General features: G+C 31.9%; 2 protein-coding genes across 3 annotated transcripts; one reads left to right on the plus strand and one right to left on the minus strand.

Annotated features, from left to right (window-relative positions):
• The first annotated feature begins 8,790 nt into the window (after nucleotides 1-8,790).
• Nucleotides 8,791-12,666, plus strand: LOC140890898 (uncharacterized). Its single transcript, XM_073299051.1, has 2 exons — nucleotides 8,791-11,684; nucleotides 11,879-12,666. Exons 1-2 carry the CDS (start codon nucleotides 8,852-8,854, stop codon nucleotides 12,331-12,333), a joined length of 3,288 nt encoding a protein of 1,095 aa, XP_073155152.1. The 5' UTR covers nucleotides 8,791-8,851; the 3' UTR covers nucleotides 12,334-12,666.
• A 135-nt stretch (nucleotides 12,667-12,801) lies between these two features.
• Nucleotides 12,802-17,092, minus strand: LOC140892464 (uncharacterized). Of its 2 annotated transcripts, none has more exons than XM_073301357.1 (6): nucleotides 16,936-17,092; nucleotides 16,579-16,769; nucleotides 16,261-16,414; nucleotides 14,369-14,461; nucleotides 14,043-14,130; nucleotides 12,802-13,843 (listed from the first exon to the last, which is right to left on the minus strand). In XM_073301357.1, exons 1-6 carry the CDS (start codon nucleotides 17,007-17,009, stop codon nucleotides 13,565-13,567), a joined length of 879 nt encoding a protein of 292 aa, XP_073157458.1. In that variant the 5' UTR covers nucleotides 17,010-17,092; the 3' UTR covers nucleotides 12,802-13,564. The 2 variants fall into 2 exon arrangements, with proteins under 2 accessions (XP_073157458.1, XP_073157457.1); XM_073301356.1 differs by having other exon boundaries at nucleotides 16,525-16,769.
• Between the last annotated feature and the right edge of the window lie 4,814 nt (nucleotides 17,093-21,906).

A 21,906-nucleotide genomic window follows, 5' to 3' on the forward strand; every position in this document is an offset into this window, starting at 1 on the left:
AGACGGGTTATGAAATTATCAATCAAACTCATCTATTTGGCGGTGCGGAGCGGGACGACTCGCCAATTTTAATTAGCTATATTTGGCAGGTTAGGATGAGTTGAAAATTTGTCAACCCAACCCGTCTATATAGTGGGACGGGACGGACCAACTTAACAGACTCAACCCACTTTGACAGCTTTAATTATGACTCTTGTAAGAATATTACTCTCGATGTATATATAACCTAAGCCAACCATATACATGAGTCTCGTATCGTTAATACTTAATAGATTCCTTTCTTCTTCCTCTCTCTAAATAGAAGCATAAATTAATCTGAACAAACATGGGGTACTACATATTGCGAAATATGGATTGGTTAAATTCAACTACATATAAAAAGGAATCTAAATGCCAAAAATTGAAATACTTCAAAATGTGTAATATCAATTACTTGGTTATATTAATCGAAATAACTACATTTTAAATCTAGGTAACCAAAATTGGTAATTAAAGCACCGCGTGAAATAAAAGAAAACTAGCCGATTAGCACATATATATAAATCAACTTTTTCCAAAGATAACCCTTTTTTTTGGTCGTTTATTATTATTTTTTAAATATCTTTCCCAAAAATTGACTCTCACGAATTGTAGGGTAAGAAAGTGAGTTTTCTGATAGAAAACTGCAAACGCAACCCCCTACACGTAACCAATGAAAACTTTTGCATGGTACTTTGCTCAGACCTATTAACCCTCTTATCATCTCCTCCCTATTAGTCCCTTTCACATTTTCAATCAATATATATATATATATATATATATATATATATATATATATATATATATATAACGATCGAATCTTTTTTGAGATGAGTAAACTCGATTTATATCTATAGTGAAAATATTTGACCCTTGAAATAGTCTCATATGAATTTTTGTTTATAAGTAATATATTTGCGCAAATAAATTATGAATATAATTCTTTTGTATATTCAAATTTACTCATGAAAAGTGAGAGAGAAAGCTATCTTTACATATGCAAAATATAATTTATAAGGGTAAAACTGGTATACTAATAGTCTATCTGGTTGGGAGAAAGGGACAATTTCAAACCATATATTACTAGCTATATCTTTTTTAAAAAAAAATATATAGGTGGCGCATTTGTCTCTTCTTTTAAGGTTGTTGTCACTTTATTTCCCCCCCTTTCTTTTTTGGCTTGTCTTAAATTAATTGTCTCTTATTTCTGAGGATTAGGCTCACACATCTTTTGCTTCGCCACCTTTTTTTTTATTTTTTTCTTTTTTTTTTCTACATTGTGTATAAAAATGTCAAGTAACAATCAAACTAATATGGCCAAAATTGTTCACAAGTTTACGTTGTTTGCTCGATAAAAGTGAATATATTGTAAGGAAAAACATAAACGATTGAACATGATTTCATCTTGTTTTCTATAAAGTTTTAAATGAAATGGGGTCCATTGTGTGAAATTTTCTTGTGATCATACAACATGGGAATGGAAATGAGATGAAATGGAGAAGTGATAATGGAAAGTAGGAGAAATTTGGGATGGGGGTAAAAGTTGGTGTTTTTCACTCGAATAAGTGAATGAGTTGGCCCCGTGGTCGGTTAGGGTAAGCATTTAGCTAGAATTTATCGATCAAGATTAAAGTAGTACGATTTTTTAACCCTTTTTGGTTAGCATTCAATTAGTCCATCTGGTGGAGGATACCTTGAAACTGAGATATTTCCTTTTTCTTCTTTTTCTTTTTTCTTTAGATTGGAATATATTATATTAGAGAAGAAAATGTAGATACCATTAAACACACTAGTAATTTCCATTACACAAAAAAATCGTATGGAAACGTGTCTTAAAGGTCAATTTGGTGACATGGATTTCTGATCTGGTCGAATTTGTAAAAAAATATTAACTTTTATGTTGAAAATATTAATTTTTACTACAAATATGTATCGGGTCTACCAGTGTTAAAAATATAGATCCGTGAAATCATCTCATAGGGTACCTATTCTTTCTATTAAATATACTCCAAAAGCATATTTATTTCAAATGTAAAATTTAAAAATATATGGTAGTCAAGACTTGTATGTTTTTCAAGTTTAAAGGTTATGTTTGGACGATAGAATTTGGATTTGTGAGATGATTTTAGATGACTGAGTTAGGGGGTGGATTTGCCAATTATGGATAAATGATACGAATATCATGACATAAAATTATCGAATAGAAAATAATTTGATTTTTGATATATAGTAGTTCTTTTCCATTGCCCCATGTTAATCCCGAATAACAGGAATCGATTTACACCATCCAAACTTAATCTATAATTTTTTTTTTATAAGTTATAAGTAGTTTTACTTGAGATTATTAACTATTACTCCCTTTACATATTTTAAGAAATATACAAATAATACGTGCACACACGCGCGCATATATAATCCATTTATATAAGTACCTACACACCCACTCATGGGCTTAAATGGATTTTAGTAATTTTTAAATTTGTTTTTTTAAAAATTATTACTAGTGGAGGATAATATAACGGATCCCGAATCTGAAAATTTTCTCCTAATGAGAGCCAAAGTGTCACTAAACTATATAGGATATATATATATATATATATATATATATATATATATATATATATTATTAGTCATGTAATAAATAATACGATTATAATAATCCTTTTGTTTAGTTTATGATTCATGGCATGCCGGACGGCCGACATAATTACCATATACTTAGATTTTAATTTTTTTTTTTTAAAAACCAAGCATTATAATTATCCATCATCATGATTCGTGTGCATTTCACTACTCCCTTAATTTGATTACTTTATTTATGAATTTATACGACCAAATCAGACCTTTATCTCTACCAAAATTGGGCACAAAGTTCACGTATTAATTAATTGACAATATCGGCTAATCTCTCGTTTTCATTTGCTCGACATGACATTAAAACTTTCCTCATTTTCAAACAACTTTAATTATACATGTTTAATAACATTTTTCTTTATTGATGATCAATGCTCGCTATGGATTTGTTAATTGCATAGACCGGTTTAATTTGTTAATACTTCAATTTTGTATATGTCATATATATATTAAAAAAATTTGTGAGACCGTCTAGTCGATCCAACTCATGAAAAATTATTATTTTTTATGTTAAAAGTATTACTTTTCACTTTATATATGGAACAGGTTGATCCGTCTCACGGATATTTCACATGAGGCCTAGCCTTTCACGAGAAAATTGTCAAATTCATGTCTTCGATATGGGGTGTTCGAATTAGTGAAGCAGGTAAGTTTATAATCAAATTGTCACGAGTTTGATTTTTTCTACCAATTTTTTCAGGACGATCTTGGCGTTCATGGTTTATCGAGTGCAGTATACGTGGCTGGCATAGTTCGTAGGAGAATGTGTTAAGTTTTGAAAGTTTACTCAATGCACACCGAATACTCGTTGTGGCTTTTTTTGTGATCTCCAAATTTTTTTAATATTGCACTTAATAAAAAACCAGTTCACATGCATTAAGTTATATCATTCTTTAATATTGCACTTAGATGAATGGATTTGAAGGTAATTTGTTCATATAAATCTACTTGACAATGTATTTCAAATCCAAACTAATTATATATTTTTTTAATGAATCCATCCCAATATTGACTCGTTTCGAATTATGTCTTTCAAAAACTCTATCAAATTCAAATCCTCTCCTAACCCTAAGTAACTCATTTATTTTCGGTTATCTATTCATTTCTACATTTCATACCATACAAATTTTGATTCTACCATCGTGTAAATTCATAAATTTATCCTCAACGGGAATATCGCCTTGGACAAAATGTATAATTAAATATTTCATTAATTACAATAGAGTTAATATTATTGTTTGTTTTCACCCAAGCGTATAAAAGGCCACCTGAATTTTCAGCTTTTCAGTGTCGAAGACTTCCATGATTAGCAATGAATTGCAACGAAATTGAAAAGTCGCTGAAATTATGTTTCGATTTACTATAGCTAACATGCATGTGCCCTGAACCCCATTTCTTATATATGTCACCACTTTCCACTTAGAATCTGGACCATCCTACCTATTATATTTAATTTTTTATCTTTTAAAAAATTAATCAAAATGAATCGTTTATCTGTTATTGAGTATCACATAGACGTCACGCATGAACATCTTGTTTTTGTGTAGTGTCATATCGACTCATATGATCAGTCATATCTTCGCAAACATTTTCGAGTTTCAAAAGATGTGCTACACAAATGCTTTCATGTTATAAACGAACATCTTGCGATATCCATGAAACGTATGTAGTATATGTATGTGTGTGGTGTGATTGAGAAGGGTAAATGTAAAAAAGTAAAAGCCATGGTGTAAAGTAGCCAGAAAGCACCACATTGACAGTCGCTTAATATATATGTAACAGAAATGGTACGTAGGTGATTTTTACTCATCGATTTTAAGTCATTTAGCCAATCAATTGAGCTTCGTAATTCGGAAAATTTTGTTTTTTTAATACGTAGGTTAAATTTTTACAAACCAAAATTCGTGTGTAAAATGCATTGGTCATATCCAGACAATACAAATATGAAATTAGCCATCCAACTATGCCATCATAAATCTATATATATCGCGTGGAAACAAAAAAATACAAGGAACAAAATACATATAGAAAAAAAATAAACTTTAATTTTAAGAAATAAAATATCTGACAATGTATGTATAATATTGGACAATGTTGTTAGAATTAAAGATGTGTCAAATCTCTATTGGTTCCCATCTCTTCTCCGGCACAAGAAAAAGTCCCATTCCGCAAACATCCTATATTAGCACTCTAAAATAGTCCGACATCAATCAGCTATATATCTTATTTGGAACTTATTGAGTAGTTTCGATACTTGTCTCGTTAAAACCGAGTCGTTGGCGACGCGAAAACATCTATCTACCATGTTCATGCATGTTTATCAAATACAATTTTTAGGATAAAAAATCCTCCATGTTAAGCAAGAACGATATATACAACACAAAATAATTATTTTGAATTTATCAACAAAAAATATCAGTCTCGAGTGATACTAAACAACGTCAAAACTGATATTTACACATATATATGAGTATATAAATACTTATATAAGTATCGTTGATGTGATATTCAACTATTGATGTATGATAAAAACATATCAAAACAATGTAAAAACACAAGTTTTTATCAAATTAATATACAATGACACTTGCATGCACCCAACAAGGAATTTATTTGGGCGGTTGCTTATGGTCCATTTGATTAATATTAATAATATGACAAAACTGTGTAAAAACATAGGTTTTTATTAACATTGAATTAACTATTAATTGTTACGGTTCTAACTTCCCTCAATAAATTTGTACCAATATGATATAAATAATGATTAAATAAATATTGACTTTGTATCATAGTGGTTAGAATACATGAACGCATGCCAACTGCCACCGAGGTGGAAATGCGATTTTGGGTATAATTTTTTTTTTAAAAAAATAAAATAAAAACATTTATATTATAAAATTATCTATTCTTACCAGTAAAGCCATCTATATATCATAAATCTTTTAGCTGCGGATGACCACTAAGTAAATTTAATGTACATTAAATATGAAGGACAATCTGAAAATGATTGACATTAACGGACATCCATGGAGAAAAGAAATTGAAATATCGATGCATGGAAATTAAACATTTGATTTTTTTTAAAAAAAAAAAACCAACAAAAAAATTATTTTTAAATTGAAAAATTCCATGATTTTGGAGTGTGAAAATTGTTCATGTTATTACACTCATCCAACCGTAATATATATAATATACTTAGAGTACTATACGATTTAAAACATTTGATTGTCACGTTGTCAAAATGACAATCGCTCGATTCTACACATAAATATTATTATTTTTATTATTGTTATTATTATTATTATTATTATTATTATTATTTTAAAAAAGCAATTTTAAACATTATTTGCTTCACGTGGAACAGTATTTACACTTTGCCTACTTCATTCATTCTACATTCCTTTATCAGCGTTATTATTTTTTAAGTACTAGATTTTTTTGCTATTTATTAGTTATCCATATTTTAAAAATTATTTTTTGTGTAAATGAAAATAATAAATTTTGATTCTTGAATAAGCTTTGTAGGTCAGTATGTGTTGAATTGTGGTATTATTGATTCTGTTGTTTTGATTAATTTTTAACACAATTTCTCATTAAATATTTACTAATATAATATTTATTATTTAAAGTATTGAACTATTATTATTCGAACCTATTTTATAAAAAAAATTAGTCCAAAATCACTAAATATTTTACTGATATTTTTTCAGTAATTTAAACACTAAAAATTATTTCGACTTTTCCTTCTAGAGCATACTTTTTTTTAAATCATAAACTATACTGTTTGTTTCTAATATTGTTAATTTCGATATTTCATAAATATATATAGATTTATGCATTAAAAAAATGAAAAAAATAACAAGTTTTTTCTCTAAAAATAAAAGAAAGAAACATAGAGAAGAAAATAGTATATAGTGTTTTATTATGATTGGAAAAAGGGGCAGATGCCATACTATATTTGGAGTTTTACTCCATGTGCATCATAATTCTTGGATCAACATCTAGTCATCTACCGTGAAGTCGTGTAAGATCTAGAGAGTGTTTGCAATAGATTATATTTTTGTATAAATGATTAATTTATCGATTATAAAAAATTTAAGAAAAATCAAAAGTTGGTAGTATTTGAAAACAAATGTGAAAATCTAAAAATCAAAGTTTGGTAGTGTTTGATAAATAAGTGATTAGAGTGATTTTAATAATGACCTTCTTATTAAAATCACTTTTAGAGAATCATAATCACCACATGACTATCTTTTGGATTTTAATTAAGTTAAGCATAAGCTAACACATAATCTAGGTTTAAGAAACACACAAAAATGATTTTTTTAAGTCAAAAGCTAACAATCACTTTTTTTAGTGATTGCAAACTCTTCCCTAATAATCTAAAGATTATTATGTCTTTAAGGGAGTGTTTACAATAGATTGTGCTTTTGTAGAAGTGATTAATTTATAGATTATAAAAAAGTTAAGAAAAATCAAAAGTTGGTAGTGTTTGGAAACAAATGTCAAAATCTAAAAATCAAAGTTTGGTAGTGTTTGCTAAATAAGTGATTAAAGTGATTTTAACAATGACCTTTTTATTAGAATCACTTTTGGAAAATCATAATCACAACATGACTAGCTTTTGGATTTCAATTAAGTTAAGCATAAGCTAACACATAATCTAGATTTAAAAAACACACAAAAATGATTTTTTAAGCCAAAAGCTAATAATCACTTTTTTTTAGTGATTGCAAACACTCTCTAAAGCATCATGTCGTATTATTAATCTATTGATAATTTATTATATACAATTTCATGTTTATTTGATCATATTATTTATCTAGATAATCTATTAAATATTTATCTTACATTAATCAAATCATTAATTATTTATTTTAAATAAATCAAATCATTGAATTTAAATTAGATAGTTTTCTTAATAATAATATTATTCAAATTTCATTAATTTTTAAAAAAACAAAATAATAATCTATCATTTTATTTAAAATTTAATCAATCAAATCAAACAAAAATTATTTATCAATTAAAATAAATACTATATTAATTAAATTATTTATCTCTATATTATTATCTTATCTTTAACTTCAAATAACGCTAGGTGAGCAGTAAGATAAATAGATAATCGGATAAAATATTAGGAATGATTTGTTTTGACAAGATTTTCTAAAATAAAACAAAGAAAATGAGGAAAATATTTTATTAATTTCCTTAGGTCATTTAAAGCCACCCGTTTCTTCCGCATATTTGTTATTTCCAAACAAAACTACCCACAAAATACAATAATAATACAAGAGCAACAAAACAAAACTCCAAAATATGTGATTGGAAAGCTAAAATCCAAGAGAGCAAACGCATCATAAATCTATCTATCATTGCACATAAATTTTTGTAAGATTGTCTTTCAAGTTAATTTGATAAGATTAATATCTTATTCGATCTTCATGAAAAAATATATTACTTTTCAGATATTATGATTGGATCGACTCGTCAAACGAGAAATCAACATATAATACATTAATTTCTTAGATCAATTGAGTCATCCAAAGCTTTAATTTCATCTCTCTCACATAAAATTAAGAAATAAATTTTTTGTTTAGATATCGTGTAGTTTAGTAATTTTAGGTAGTGCTTGAAATATCTTTTAGGAAGTACTTCTCAATTTTTTTTCAATGTTTCTTAAAATCTCTTCCACACACTACCTTAGTATCTCACTTTTGAGTAAGAGGATATGTTTTCACAATTCTATATTACAAATTCGAAATCTCAGCGTCAGACAATGCATCGACTAATAAAGCCTATACGGTGAATGCATCACATTTTTTTTTACATGAAAATCTGCATTTGTTACTTTTCGTTATGCACAGGATAAATCTTTTTTTTGAGAGTGCACGGAGTAAATATTTGAACTAACGCAATAGTCTGTAAACGACGTTAATTAAATAAACCACATTTGACAAGCCTTTTGACGTCTGATCAATGACACTACCTACTCCACAAACTTGAACTCCTTGAACGCGAATGCATCACCATCATCACTTAACAACAAAGTGATTTAGTAATAGAAAAATATTAAAAAAAGGAAGTGGATTTGGATCCAAATCCTTCTTCTTTCAATCTATAAACGAAACATGGGGTTCCCCCCTCGACAATCCCAAAGAACTGATCCTCACCTCCTCTTTCTCTCTATGCAGCAGCAATGGCTGCACACTCAAGAAACCATCTTTCCTCTTCTCTTCGTTTCCTCTTCTTCTCTTTCACCTCTTTCTTTGTATCCACCTCTGTGCTTCTCTTCCCTTCTTGTTCCGCCATTAAAGATGAGCAGGGTGTAGCCCTGCTGGCATGGAAGAAAGGATTGAATGATTCCGCCAATGCTCTTGCGGATTGGAGTGCTTCAGACCAAAGTCCCTGTTATTGGTATGGCATACACTGCAACTCCAATGGCCAAGTGGTGAAGATTGTCTTGCAGTCGATAGACTTGCAAGGTCCGTTGCCTTCAAATTTGCAGCCACTCAGGTTGCTGAATACTCTGGTTCTTTCGTCCACGAATCTAACTGGAACGATCCCGAAGGAGTTTGGAGATTATCTTGAGCTGGTCACGATTGATATTAGCGACAACTCCATTGTTGGGGAGATTCCGGTTGAAATTTGCAGGTTGAATAAGCTTCAAGAATTGTCCGTCGACACAAATCTGTTGACGGGTAGCATCCCTTTGGAGATTGGGAATCTCACTATGATTAAGAATCTTATGCTCTTTGACAATAAGCTCGGCGGCGAGGTTCCCAAGACTCTAGGGAATTTGAGGAATCTTGAGGCGTTCAGAGCTGGAGGGAATCAGAATCTGGAGGGGGAATTGCCTTGGGAGATTGGAAACTGCAGCAACTTGGTTATTCTTGGCCTCGCGGAAACCAGCATTTCTGGGAGTTTACCGGCGTCAATTGGGATGCTGAAAAAGCTTCAGACAATAGCAATGTATACATCTATGCTGTCTGGTCCGATCCCTGAAGAGATTGGAAATTGCAGCGAGTTGCAGAATCTGTACTTGTATCAGAATTCGATCACAGGTTCGATTCCAAGTCAGATAGGGGGACTCAAGATGCTCCGGAATATGCTGTTATGGCAGAACAGTATGGTGGGAGAAATCCCATTCGAGCTTGGAAGCTGCAGCGGTTTACGGGTTGTCGATTTTTCGGAGAATCTATTGACAGGGAGCGTACCAACGAGTGTTGGGAATCTTTTGGAGCTACAAGAACTGCAGCTTAGTGTCAACCAGCTATCCGGTACCATACCTTCTGAGATATCCAAATGTGCTGCTTTGACTCATCTGGAAGTCGACAATAACCAATTTTATGGAGAAATCCCGGTTCAGATTGGCGAATTAACGAGCTTGAACTTGTTTTTCGCCTGGAAGAATAACTTAACAGGCATGATTCCTGAATCTTTGTCCCAGTGTGTGAATCTCCAGGCTCTTGATCTTTCTTACAATCAGCTCTATGGTCCGATCCCAAAACAGATTTTTAAGTTGACAAATCTGACAAAGCTGCTCCTTATCTCCAACAAACTTTCGGGGTTTATACCGCCTTATATAGGAAACTGTACGAATTTGTACAGAATCCGGATAAGTGACAACATGTTGGGGGGCACTGTTCCATTGGAAATAGGATGGTTGAAAGTTTTAAACTTTCTTGATATGAGCAACAACCATCTTGAGGGTGGCATTCCTCCTTCCATTTCCGGCTGTGAAAACCTTGAGTTCCTTGATCTTCACTCAAACGGGCTTACCGGCCCTTTGCCTGATGCCCTCCCGAAAAGTCTGCAGTTTGTGGACATTTCAGACAATAGGTTAACCGGCAACCTAACTCCTAGCATCGGTTACTTGACGAAAATAACCAAACTCAATCTTGGGAACAACCAACTAGTAGGCAGAATCCCATCTGAGATCATGTCCTGCAATAAGCTACAGCTGGTTGATCTTGGGAGCAATGGTTTTTTCGGTGATATACCGAAAGAATTGGGCAGACTTCCGTCACTGGAAATCGCTCTAAACCTCAGCAATAATGAATTCACTGGTGAGATACCAGACGAATTCTCAAATCTTGGCAAATTAGCAGTTCTCGACCTTTCCTACAACAAACTTTCTGGAAACCTTGAAATTCTCAAGAACCTTCAAAACCTTGTGACCCTCAATGTGTCATTCAACGACTTCTCAGGTGATTTGCCTAACACCCCGTTCTTCCGGAAGCTGCCTTTCAGTGACCTTGCAGGTAACAAAAATCTCTACATCTCTGGTGGGGTTCTCCCTTCTGTGGGTACTTCTGGCCATGATAAAGCCACCCTGAAGATAGCTATGCCGATTCTTGTCAGCGCCAGTGCAGTACTTGTGCTGCTTGCTATTTACCTCCTAGTACGCTCCCGAGTGGCTAAGAATAAATCCATTGAAACTGACACTTGGGAGATGACATTGTATCAGAAGATGGAGTTCTCAGTAGATGACATAATTCGAAACCTCACTTCATCTAATGTCATTGGGACTGGAAGCTCCGGGGTTGTGTACAGGGTGACAGTTCCTAGTGGGGTGACTCTAGCTGTGAAAAAGATGTGGTCTTCCGAAGAATCAGGAGCATTCGATTCTGAAATTCGGACGCTTGGTTCGATCAGACACAAGAACATTGTCCGGCTTCTGGGCTGGGGTTCGAACACAACACTAAAACTTTTGTTCTACGATTACCTTCCTAATGGGAGCTTGAGTTCTCTTCTTCATGGAGTTGGCAAGGGACGGGCAGACTGGGAAGCTAGATACGACGTAATACTGGGAATCGCACATGCTCTTGCATATTTGCACCATGACTGTGTTCCCCCGATCATACATGGTGATGTCAAAGCCATGAATGTACTATTAGGCCGTCAAATGGAGCCGTATCTTGCTGATTTTGGCCTAGCAAGACTTTTCAACAGAGAAACTGATTTTAGAGATACTTTAAAACAGAGTCAGAGACCTCATTTAGCTGGTTCTTATGGCTACATCGCACCTGGTAGATATACTTGAAACTCGTTTCTTGTTTTGACGCTATCATTTCCCATCTTTTAAAGTTTCATAGAAGCTAACATATTTTAAAGTGTACATGTTGAATAACAAGATTTTGTTTCCCTCCCGAAACTTCTAGCTCCGCCACCTTATTCAATCATCTTGTTAATCGACTCGAATTTGTCTCATTTTGTCTCACAGAACATGCTTCGATGCAATGCATCACGGAAAAGAGCGACGTGTACAGTTTTGGGGTGGTTATCTTAGAGGTTCTTACAGGAAGGCACCCTTTAGACCCGACATTGCCAGGTGGTGCGCATTTGGTTCAATGGGTTCGAGAACACTTGCACAGTAAGCGCGACCCAGTTGATATTTTGGACCCAAAGCTAAGAGGTAGAGCTGACCCTCAGATGCATGAAATGCTACAGACACTAGCTGTCTCATTTCTGTGCCTTGGGGCACGTCCGGATGATCGTCCAATGATGAAAGATGTCGTGGCCATGCTCGAAGAAATCCGGCATGTTGACCCTGTGAGGTCGGACACCGACTTGTTGAAAGGAAATATATCTGGCAATCATAGGTCTCCTACTTCCAAGAATGTGGTTTTGCAAGGGTCCTCTAGTTGCTCTTTCGAATTCTCTGATGAATCCGTTTAAAACGAGAAAGTAGATATACTACAGTTTCAGTTCAACTGTAACAGAGGCCTTCTGTTGTTAATAGCATGGTCCGACATAATAACTTGTAGTTATTTGAGAATGCATTTCATGTTAAAATCAAGTTATGTCCCCTGTACTAGTGAGTAGTGAGTAGATGTGACATACAAGTATAGGCAAAAGCAACGATTGTGTGTTGTATTTTTTAAAATAGGCATTTATAGCAAGTTAGTGAGATCTTGTTTCTCAACTATGGAACCAACTGAGCTTTGAAGCTCTGCTGTTATGGTCCCCTGGTCCTTGGCTCTATCACATGTTTACGCGATGACTAAGATGTGAACTCTAGGACATCATGTATCCTTGTAGACAATCCTATAAAATAAGTGACTACTTTTTGTCATGTCAACATTCAATAGTAATCACTCTCGTTATCATGCACAATATAACCATGACATTTACTTTTAACTGTTTTACTAGTTTGAAAATTTCTTAAATACACAATTATTTGCTTCATCTTTGAATACTTCATAACCAATCGGTCCTTCAACCACTTTTCCTCCACCAAACTAAATATCTCGATGTATATTGATCCACATGCTAGGTCATGAACGTTATTAAAAAGCCATAAATGAGTAGGTAAAGAAGGGGTAAAGCACATCTTTTTCAACCAGAACTGAGAATACCAACACAACTGCTCTCAGATTATATGCATCTTGCTCAACTTTAGGCGTACGTATAAATCAATCCCTTCTCGTGGGCCATGGCCATGAGAATGAGCACATGCATTGCAGACACGAGCCTTCATCGGGGTGACTGATGCACCAGTTCCTAGTAAAGAGAATTTATTCGACCCTATCATTGGGCGATAACCCAAATGCTGATCCAATGATTGTAAGATGACCACACTTATTTTTTCATTTGGTCTCATGTGTTGCATTACATGAAAAAATGAATGTGACCTCCTCGCAGTCATTGGATCAATCTTAAGGTATTATCCCAAAGATAGAGTCGAACTAACTGTGAAGAGAATTATATGGGCTTTTTCTAAGCTCTGACAATTTGCATTGGATGCCTAGTCTCCAAGTAACAACGTCGACCAACTGTTATTTTCATCCATTATCGCATTCTTCTCAAGGTCGAATGCATCAGGTAGACTCTCAGCATCAAAATAACGACTCAATGTGGAGTCGTTTTTAGTGCATCTATATTAAGTGGCTTACAAACATTGAGGACTCTATGGACACTCAGATTCCAACTTATTCAAGATAAATTTTGTAACACTCCAACTATATCCACGATATTGAAGCCACCGGATGATTCTGAACTTTCGTGTTTCACAAGGAGCGCCCTGACTCCGCATCCATTGCTTTGAGGCCTGAACCAAAAGTCGATCAATAGATAGCTTAGACATTGCAAGCCCTGAATCTTGATCTTCACTGGCTCCATCATTCTCAAATACTAGTTTTATCGCCTTCACTGCATCTACCTCATTCACTCCTTTCTTGAATAGTTCCTAGTTGAGAATTACAATCCCATCATTGGAAAAATGTTCGCTTGCTTAAATATTCAAGGTTACAATTTCTAGGGATTGAGATTAAGGATAAATTTACTAGAAGAGAAAAAAAATGAGTAGATAACCAAAAGACGATAAAGATGGAACAAAAAGCTACGAATCCAGTCTCTAAGTATTTTAGCATTCGACATAAGTTTACCTGTTTGATTCGCCGAGGACCCCAGCTTAAGGAAGACCATCTAGAGCGAGCAAATGTTTCCGCATATAAGCAGTCATTGATCAGACCCCTTCAGTAAATAGCAAATGTCATGGATCAGCAACATTTATCCACGTGTTTTAAGCCGTGAGGTATTTGGTTTTCTTAGAAAATTACATTATTTCTCATGAAAGGCCAGATAGTGTACCTTGCACGAGTAACAACTACACCATAAATAATCCAGTAACAGATTATGCAAGACTATTGGTGAAATTTTGTTTTTCTTTCTTGAAGAAGTTATGGAATGAGGAAAGATCTAGGCTAAGCACCTGTGCTGAAAGTCCATTATCAATGCATCAATAACTTCAAGTGGAAATCTTTTTCTCTGTAGTTTCTTTTTCAGCTCCAATGCGGTAAATGCTCTGTAATTGTACAGCATTTCTCAATACTTAAAACTGTGACACTGTCATACGCACATAGGAAAACTCACTATCAAAATTGACTTCGATTGAGTATCATGAATCATTCAATCACATATAATTACTCTTAACAAAAATGTTTGGCGGTAAAATAATCACAAGGTTCATTATACAGCCATCACAAAGATGTCAACAAAATGAAGATTTAGCATCATAATCTTTGTATTGATTACAATAATTATGAGTGGGAATCTTGAATAGTTAACAACTAGTGTCACCTAAACTGAACCTTAAACAGGAGAATGGAGATTCACTCTCACTGAACCAGAATATTATACGAACCCTGATACAGCTACGAAATTTGGTGTGACCCTCATGCAAAGAACATATGCATGAGAACTCCCAAGTCTACCCCAATAAACTGTCTTTCAAAAAAATAAATAAATAAACAAACTGTGACGTCGCAATGAGCTTGTCCAGGAACTCTCTCCATGATCAGAATGAAACAAAATGATTCCATTCACAATCCCTTGGAATCCCCTGTTCATGCTATTTGTAGACATCAGATTGATTTAGGTATTGAACCAATCCAAGGTCAGGCGCATGGTTGTAAAACGCACAAGGCACAAAAACACACTCAAGTGTCCTGGGGCTTAAAGCGCAAAAATAAAATCAAAATTCTTCAAAAGTGTGATAAATGAAATGTCAAAACAAACATCATCTTCCAAATTCATGTCACTATCTATATCATTTGATTAGTATCCATTGGTTTCCATAATCAAGGTTGATCTTCATCTACAAGGTAGTTCAAGTTGAAAATTGCTTATTTTTACTGAAATAGATGATGCTCCTTTCGAAGTAGATGTAGTTCAAGATCGAAAGTCATACACACTTCCACCAACGCCAGACGCTCAGTGCTACAGCACTTCAATGCAAATTTTCAACTTCATTGACAAAATCATCATCATTATCCAATTTTCCCATCAACCGTTCATAATTCTCACGTCATATCTCACCTCAAAACCATCATCATTTACTTCAGCAAAAAAAAAAGAAGCAATTTTAGCTCGAACGACTAGTCTTGTAGATGAAGCAGAGATCAACCTTGATTATGAAACTAAAGAAGAAGAAGATGCCGATGGATACAAGATACAGATCAAGCAATGGAGATGATGACAAAGATTTGGAAGATGAAGAACGATTACTTATTTGTTTTTTTTATTTAAATAAATATAACTATTATTTTGATGGTTGACATTTCATTATCACATCTTACAATAAATGTGATTTTAGGTTGATTTTTTTCAGAAAATTTTGTTTATTACACTTGAGTGCTTTTTTGCCCCTTATACTGTTGACAACTATGATATGTGCCAAATGAACAATAGGGTTCCACTTCAGCCATCAATATTTTTCAAGTGAAGGTAACCATTATTCTTGGAAATAGTGAACAGGAGAGGCTTTCACAGATTCAGGACTAAGTAAAAATCAAATTTTGGTTTGTGAACATTGCCCTCTTCCTCACAGGATTTATATCGCTCCAACTTACAGTACTTTCATTTCTAGTGAAATCAATCGCACCGGTTTCTGTTTGTTGAAGGCTCCATTTACTGGTCGAACTGCTGCCAAGTAGCTACACAAAATTCTGTCGTGCTAAGTGCTTACAGCACATTGTGTTTTTCAGGATTTCTCAACAAGCATAAGAATATAATGTACATCGACATAAATTTGTTGATGGTCTGAACTCACTAGGTAGTAGGTACTCAAATTAGAAAAGAGTTCAGAGAGCATCAAGTCAAAACCTGGAAGCAAGCAACTCAATTGCCGACTTCTCAACATCTTGCTGGCTTTGTCCAGCTTGACATATGTTACTATAATCCTCGCCAACGTAATCAAGATTTTCGGTAAATTCATCATTCACAGCAATGAAGTCGTCCTCTTTATCTTCTCCCACCTCTGAAATCATCACAAAAGAAGTTAAAATTCCATCACAACTTCTCCTTGAATTATACGGTGGGTTGACGGAAGCATTCTCAAATTTAAACAATAGTTTATGCTAGCAATACGTAGGTAATCATGATTCTTGGGCTCGGTCTCCGGAACCCTCCAGCAAGAATTACTTAAAGATTTTACTCCAGGCACGTTCATGTCCAGACTATCATGCTTCTCCTGTTCCACCAAGTTCTTGACAAGCGAAGAAGCGGGTTCGAAATTTTCGTTTATCGAACATTTCTTTGGGATGTATTTAACTGGGAATGAGCTACAGTACTCTCTTCCCCTTGCGCAGCACAGGAGAGTGTTCCTCTTTAACCTAAAAAGATTAAATCTTTAATCAAATAGTAGCCTCACAACGTCATTGGCACAAAATCTGCAACAATAATTGTCTAAAAAGAACGGAGATTTCTCCAAAAGTAATATATTTTAATTAGAATTTTCAAGAGATGAGAAGAACAGAAGAAAGTGAAGGGAATTCTTACCAGGGAATCAGAAAGACTCGGAAATGGCGTTTGATTACTGTTGAGTAGATGAAATTTGCAGGAGACGACGCCATGTTCAGGCTTTGAAGTACGGCCAAAAAATTTGGGGTTTGTAGGAAACATTGTGGTTTCTTTTATTTTTTTTTGTTGTTGTTATTATTATTATTATTATTAGTATTATTATTATTATTATAATAATAATATCATATTGTTTACAGCTATGGATTTGGATTGGATTAACTTTGGATTATTTTTGGAAACAAAATAAATAAAATACTACAAATATTTGGTAGTATTCAGTTTTCGAATTTCACGGGATTTCACGGGATTTGAGTTTATAAAGCAATAAAATTATTTTTAATAATAAATTCATATACTTTACTTATATATTTTAAGATTTTTTTTATAATTTTTTATAAAATATCATTTATCCAAAATTTATAATATCAAATTCCAAAATATATTTTAACTTTTTGCCAAACACAAAATGGAATTTCAATTTCATGGATTTTAAAATCCAAATCCAATTCCAAATTCCATTTTTTAGACATCCAAACACACTGTAAATGTTTTGGAATCACGGACATAGGATTTGGTGGGATTTGAAATTGAAAATACCGTTTTAATGTTTGGCAAAACAAAATTTCAAAACGAGATTGATATTTGATGAGATTTCATTTAAGTAAGTGAAATCCTTATAAAACTGCTGGTCGGATGTCATTAGATTTCATGGGATTTGGGTTTATAAAAATAATTAAATTATTTTTAATAATAAATGTATATACGTTAGTTATAAATTTCAAGTTTTTTTTACAAAATATCATTTATATAAAATTTATACTATCAAATTCCAAAATATATTTTAACTTTTTGTCAAACACCAAAATGGAATTCCAATTCAATGTATTTAAATTCCAATTCCAATTCCAATTTCAATTCCAAATCCAATTCCAAATTCCATTTTTTAGACATCAAAACACACTGTGAAAATTTCATTAATTACAAATATTATCTAAATGTTCAAGCACATAGTGCGGAATCTCAAATCTCAAATAAAATAAAAGGACTAACATATAATCGAGCAACTTGAACAAGAGAGTGAGCTGCTACATTTGTTTGTTTATATACAAACTGAACCGAGAGAAAATTTCCTTGACACAAAAAATGTTTGCATTGATGTGATTTAGTGAATGATGAATTTATTGAAAATGTCTTTAATCTTTTAAAATATGGTCCAATTTATTCCTACAAACTAAAAAAATATTTAACGAATACCCAAAATAAACCTGGTTATAAGATCATATACTGGACCATGAAAGCCATGAATATTAATTCGTTTTTAAATAGGATGATCACTGTTATTGTAAAAAATTTACATAAAACTCTTATCGCATCTCATGAATTAATTTTGTAAGACACATTTACGATACGATTTGATCAATGATAAAATATTATTTTTTTATGAAATTATTTTTCACTACAGATATGAATCAGATCAACTTGTCTCACACGATGTCTTCTATGAAACGATATCACGAATCTGTATTGTGAGACGAGTCAACTCAGCTCATATTTATATTGAAAAATAATATTTCACACATAAATATAATATTTTTTTCATGGATTGAGTCAAACAGTAAATTTGTATCAAAATTGACCCATAAAATCAAGTCATAAGAGTTTTTGTGATTGATTAATTGCCTAATTATCATATTTATCAAAATACATATACACAAACATATATATAATATAAAATATAAACTAATAAATAAACTAAAACGGAGGGACTTGAAATTTAAAAAGTAGGACGGGTGTTTTCTCCCGACCCCCTTAATAAATATTTTTATAAATTTATTTCATATCCTATTAACTTTTGTTTTAAAAAACTGAATGAATAGAAAAAGAAATGAAATATATCCGATGTACTTGTACTAAAAAAAATGAAATAATTTTGTTACAAGGATAATACTCATATTAGGGAACCTTCAACATTGATTATGCTTCACATAATTTCTGAAAAAAAACTAAAATATTTATTAACCATAAATTTTTTTGCCAGCGAAGATCTATAGGAAAATGAAAAATACAAAAGCTGAACATTTAAAAAATGAAATGAAATAATATTTTATAAGAAAACTACTTTCTTGTTTTTACAAGGATTTAATAATAATTATCAAAATTTTCAGATCTATAGAATTTTTACAAATTAAAGCGAACACTTTAAAATGAAATAAATTTATATAAAAAAGTTGTAAGGATTTAAAATAAATTTAAAAAAAAAAACAAGTGAAATATAATGTAATGCATATCAAATTTTCTTAACAATAACTCAAGAAACCAATTTTTTTTTTATTTTTTTTTGTATGAACCATAAATAATGATTGCAAGGCATAACAAAATTAAGGCAATAAAGAAAGAATAATCAAAGATGCAAACTCCCCTAAATTTTCTATAATGTACTTATTAAGAGGCCACGCTTACTGTTCCAGCCTTCCAGGGTCGAAAATTCAAGAACATGGGACGGAACTCATGAAAGTACACTGAAACTAAAGGTGAATAGAAAGCTAATGTTTTATTTGGACATCTACTTTTAATAACGTCTTTATATATTATATAAGTGAAAAAAACTTTAGGTACCTATTTGGACAATATTTTTATCAAATGATTTTGAAAAATATTTTTTAAAAAGTGTTTTCCAAGTATTTTAAATAAAAATTGAGATTTAAATGTTTAGAATGGAAGACGATTAGAATATCAAAATGCTAATTTTGAAATGTTAAAATATTTTTATGGAACAGTTGTTTAAACACATATTTATTTTTAAAACAACTTATAAAATATTTTATAATTTTTTTTAAAAAACACTTTTATAAAAACGTTTTATAAGTATTGATCCAAACGGAATCTAATTTCGCAAACTAAGTTGTTGGTATCTTGAGCATTTACTTGACCTAGAGAGCTACAAATCGAACATGGACTTGAATTTGAACAAGGTTTCAAAAATATAGTGTGTGCAATCAAGTAAGAGAAATCGTGTTCTCATACAAGAGAAGCAATGGAAGAAGTTGCTAGATGTTGATAAGTTCTATAAACACAAAGAAATAAATTTCTAACACAACACAAAAATCTTAAGATTTCTTTATTTATAGATGTTGAATAGTTTCCAATAAAATTTTATAAGAAAGATTTTTCCAGTATAATAATTCTATTAAAAAATCCATAACTATAATTTTAGGCCAGTAATAATTAAGTAACTTTGTCGCTTCTTGGATCATTTTCCATTTGTTACTCATTACTTCTTGGAATGTAAATCTACCTACCAATTTGAATAGGATTCTTCCTTTTAATTATCAAAATTTATAAATTTGAGTTAGAACCATGCAAATGAGTAAAATTAAAAAATATTAGTTCTATAATAAACCAAAGAAAAATTGGAAATCTTGCAGAAACAGTGGAAGATGAGAGAACAATAAAGTCAATAATGTAGTCACGAAAACAAACTTGGAGTCAATTTGCAACTTCTAGTAGTATCAAACATTAAAGACAAGCATCAAGTTGAATCAAATATTTAACGAATGAAAACATTTCTGCACACAGGTGTTCCAGAATTTGGTGTCAAAAACTTTCTTCAACAAAATTGGGATAAAACTGCATTGTGACAATTACAATTTATCACAAACATTATCATCCAATCTAAAGATGAGACCAGAGAGATATTTAAACTCAAGAAAAGGGAAACAGCTTTGAGAATGTAATATCAAAAAACCTTTTCACCATTTGACGTACGATTCTCAACTCCTGAAAGAAGCATTTTCTTAGGCGTGAAACAAAAGCCATCTTGTAAAAATTGATTTTCCTATCAAATAGGACAAGGAAACCCAGAATTCCTTATTATTTTAGGAAACAAAAATGTTATTTTTGGAAACAAAATTAAATAGGATACTACAACATATTTGGTAATATTCAGTTTCCGGATAACATTATATTATTATTATTATTATTATTATTATTAAAATGGTTAACACATACAAAAATGTTATATTTGGAAACAAAATTAAATAGGATACTACATATTTGGTAATATTCATTCCCGATAACATTATTATTATTTCTTTATTTTAGAAAATTTATTATTATTATCGTTGTTGTTGTAATTTTATTAACAAAAAAAAAAAATCTCAACTTCTAAAATAAAGTATTGTATGTATTTTGATACACCAACGTGGATAAATCGACAAATTCGTATATTAACTATAGTCTTTGTAAATTGAGCTCAAAATTAAAACAAAGAGTTTCTGGCTAATATTTTTTTATGTGGGATTCGAGAAATTTTTTATATATATAAAATTGATTTATGAAATTAGTCTAGTTAAATTAAAAAAATCAAGGAATGCTCCATTATTATTAATGGCTCCTATCTCCGATACACTGGGCTTGATTAAATAGCATTCCTTTTGTTTAAACCGAGTAAAAATTATGTAACCTCTTGGACCTAGGTCTGATTCGAATAAGCTCTATAGAAAATAGTTGAGTCAAATGATGTCCACATAATATCGATATTTACTTCTTTGGAATATCAATATCATATTGTATATTTACTTGTTTGGAATTTAAATATTAAGATTCATATCAAGTACTTGAGTATGTGTTCAACTACTCAATCAATTGTGCTCAAAAGTCCAAAATTTTTTATAAGCAACAATATGTTGCACATGAGTCATGACTATCGATGACAAAGGTCGGTTTTAAACACAATATTAACATTGATATATATAAGCAAGTCCAAAAATAATACATATTTGGGAGTATTCAGTTTAGATTTTAGATATCTCAACTTCTAAAATAAATTATAGTATGGATTTTGATTTTGTATACACCAACTTTGATAAATTGACAAATTCATATCTTACTATCTTATTAAATTAAAGAAAACCACTACTTACTAACTGAATTAAAATTAATTTGATGAAG

Source organism: Henckelia pumila, chromosome 3 (assembly GCF_033568475.1).
Source record: "Henckelia pumila isolate YLH828 chromosome 3, ASM3356847v2, whole genome shotgun sequence".
Taxonomy (NCBI): Eukaryota; Viridiplantae; Streptophyta; class Magnoliopsida; order Lamiales; family Gesneriaceae; genus Henckelia; species Henckelia pumila.

Coding starts and splice junctions, on each gene's coding strand:
- LOC140890898 (XM_073299051.1), top strand. CDS start 8,852: ATGGCTGCACACTCAAGAAACCATCTTTCCTCTTCTCTTCGTTTCCTC. Junction 11,685..11,878: donor TTATGGCTACATCGCACCTG/GTAGATATACTT, acceptor TTTGTCTCACAG/AACATGCTTCGATGCAATGC.
- LOC140892464 (XM_073301356.1), bottom strand. CDS start 17,009: ATGGCGTCGTCTCCTGCAAATTTCATCTACTCAACAGTAATCAAACGC. Junction 14,131..14,368: donor ATAATGGACTTTCAGCACAG/GTGCTTAGCCTA, acceptor TATTTACTGAAG/GGGTCTGATCAATGACTGCT. Junction 13,844..14,042: donor GTCCTCGGCGAATCAAACAG/GTAAACTTATGT, acceptor ATTCTCAACTAG/GAACTATTCAAGAAAGGAGT.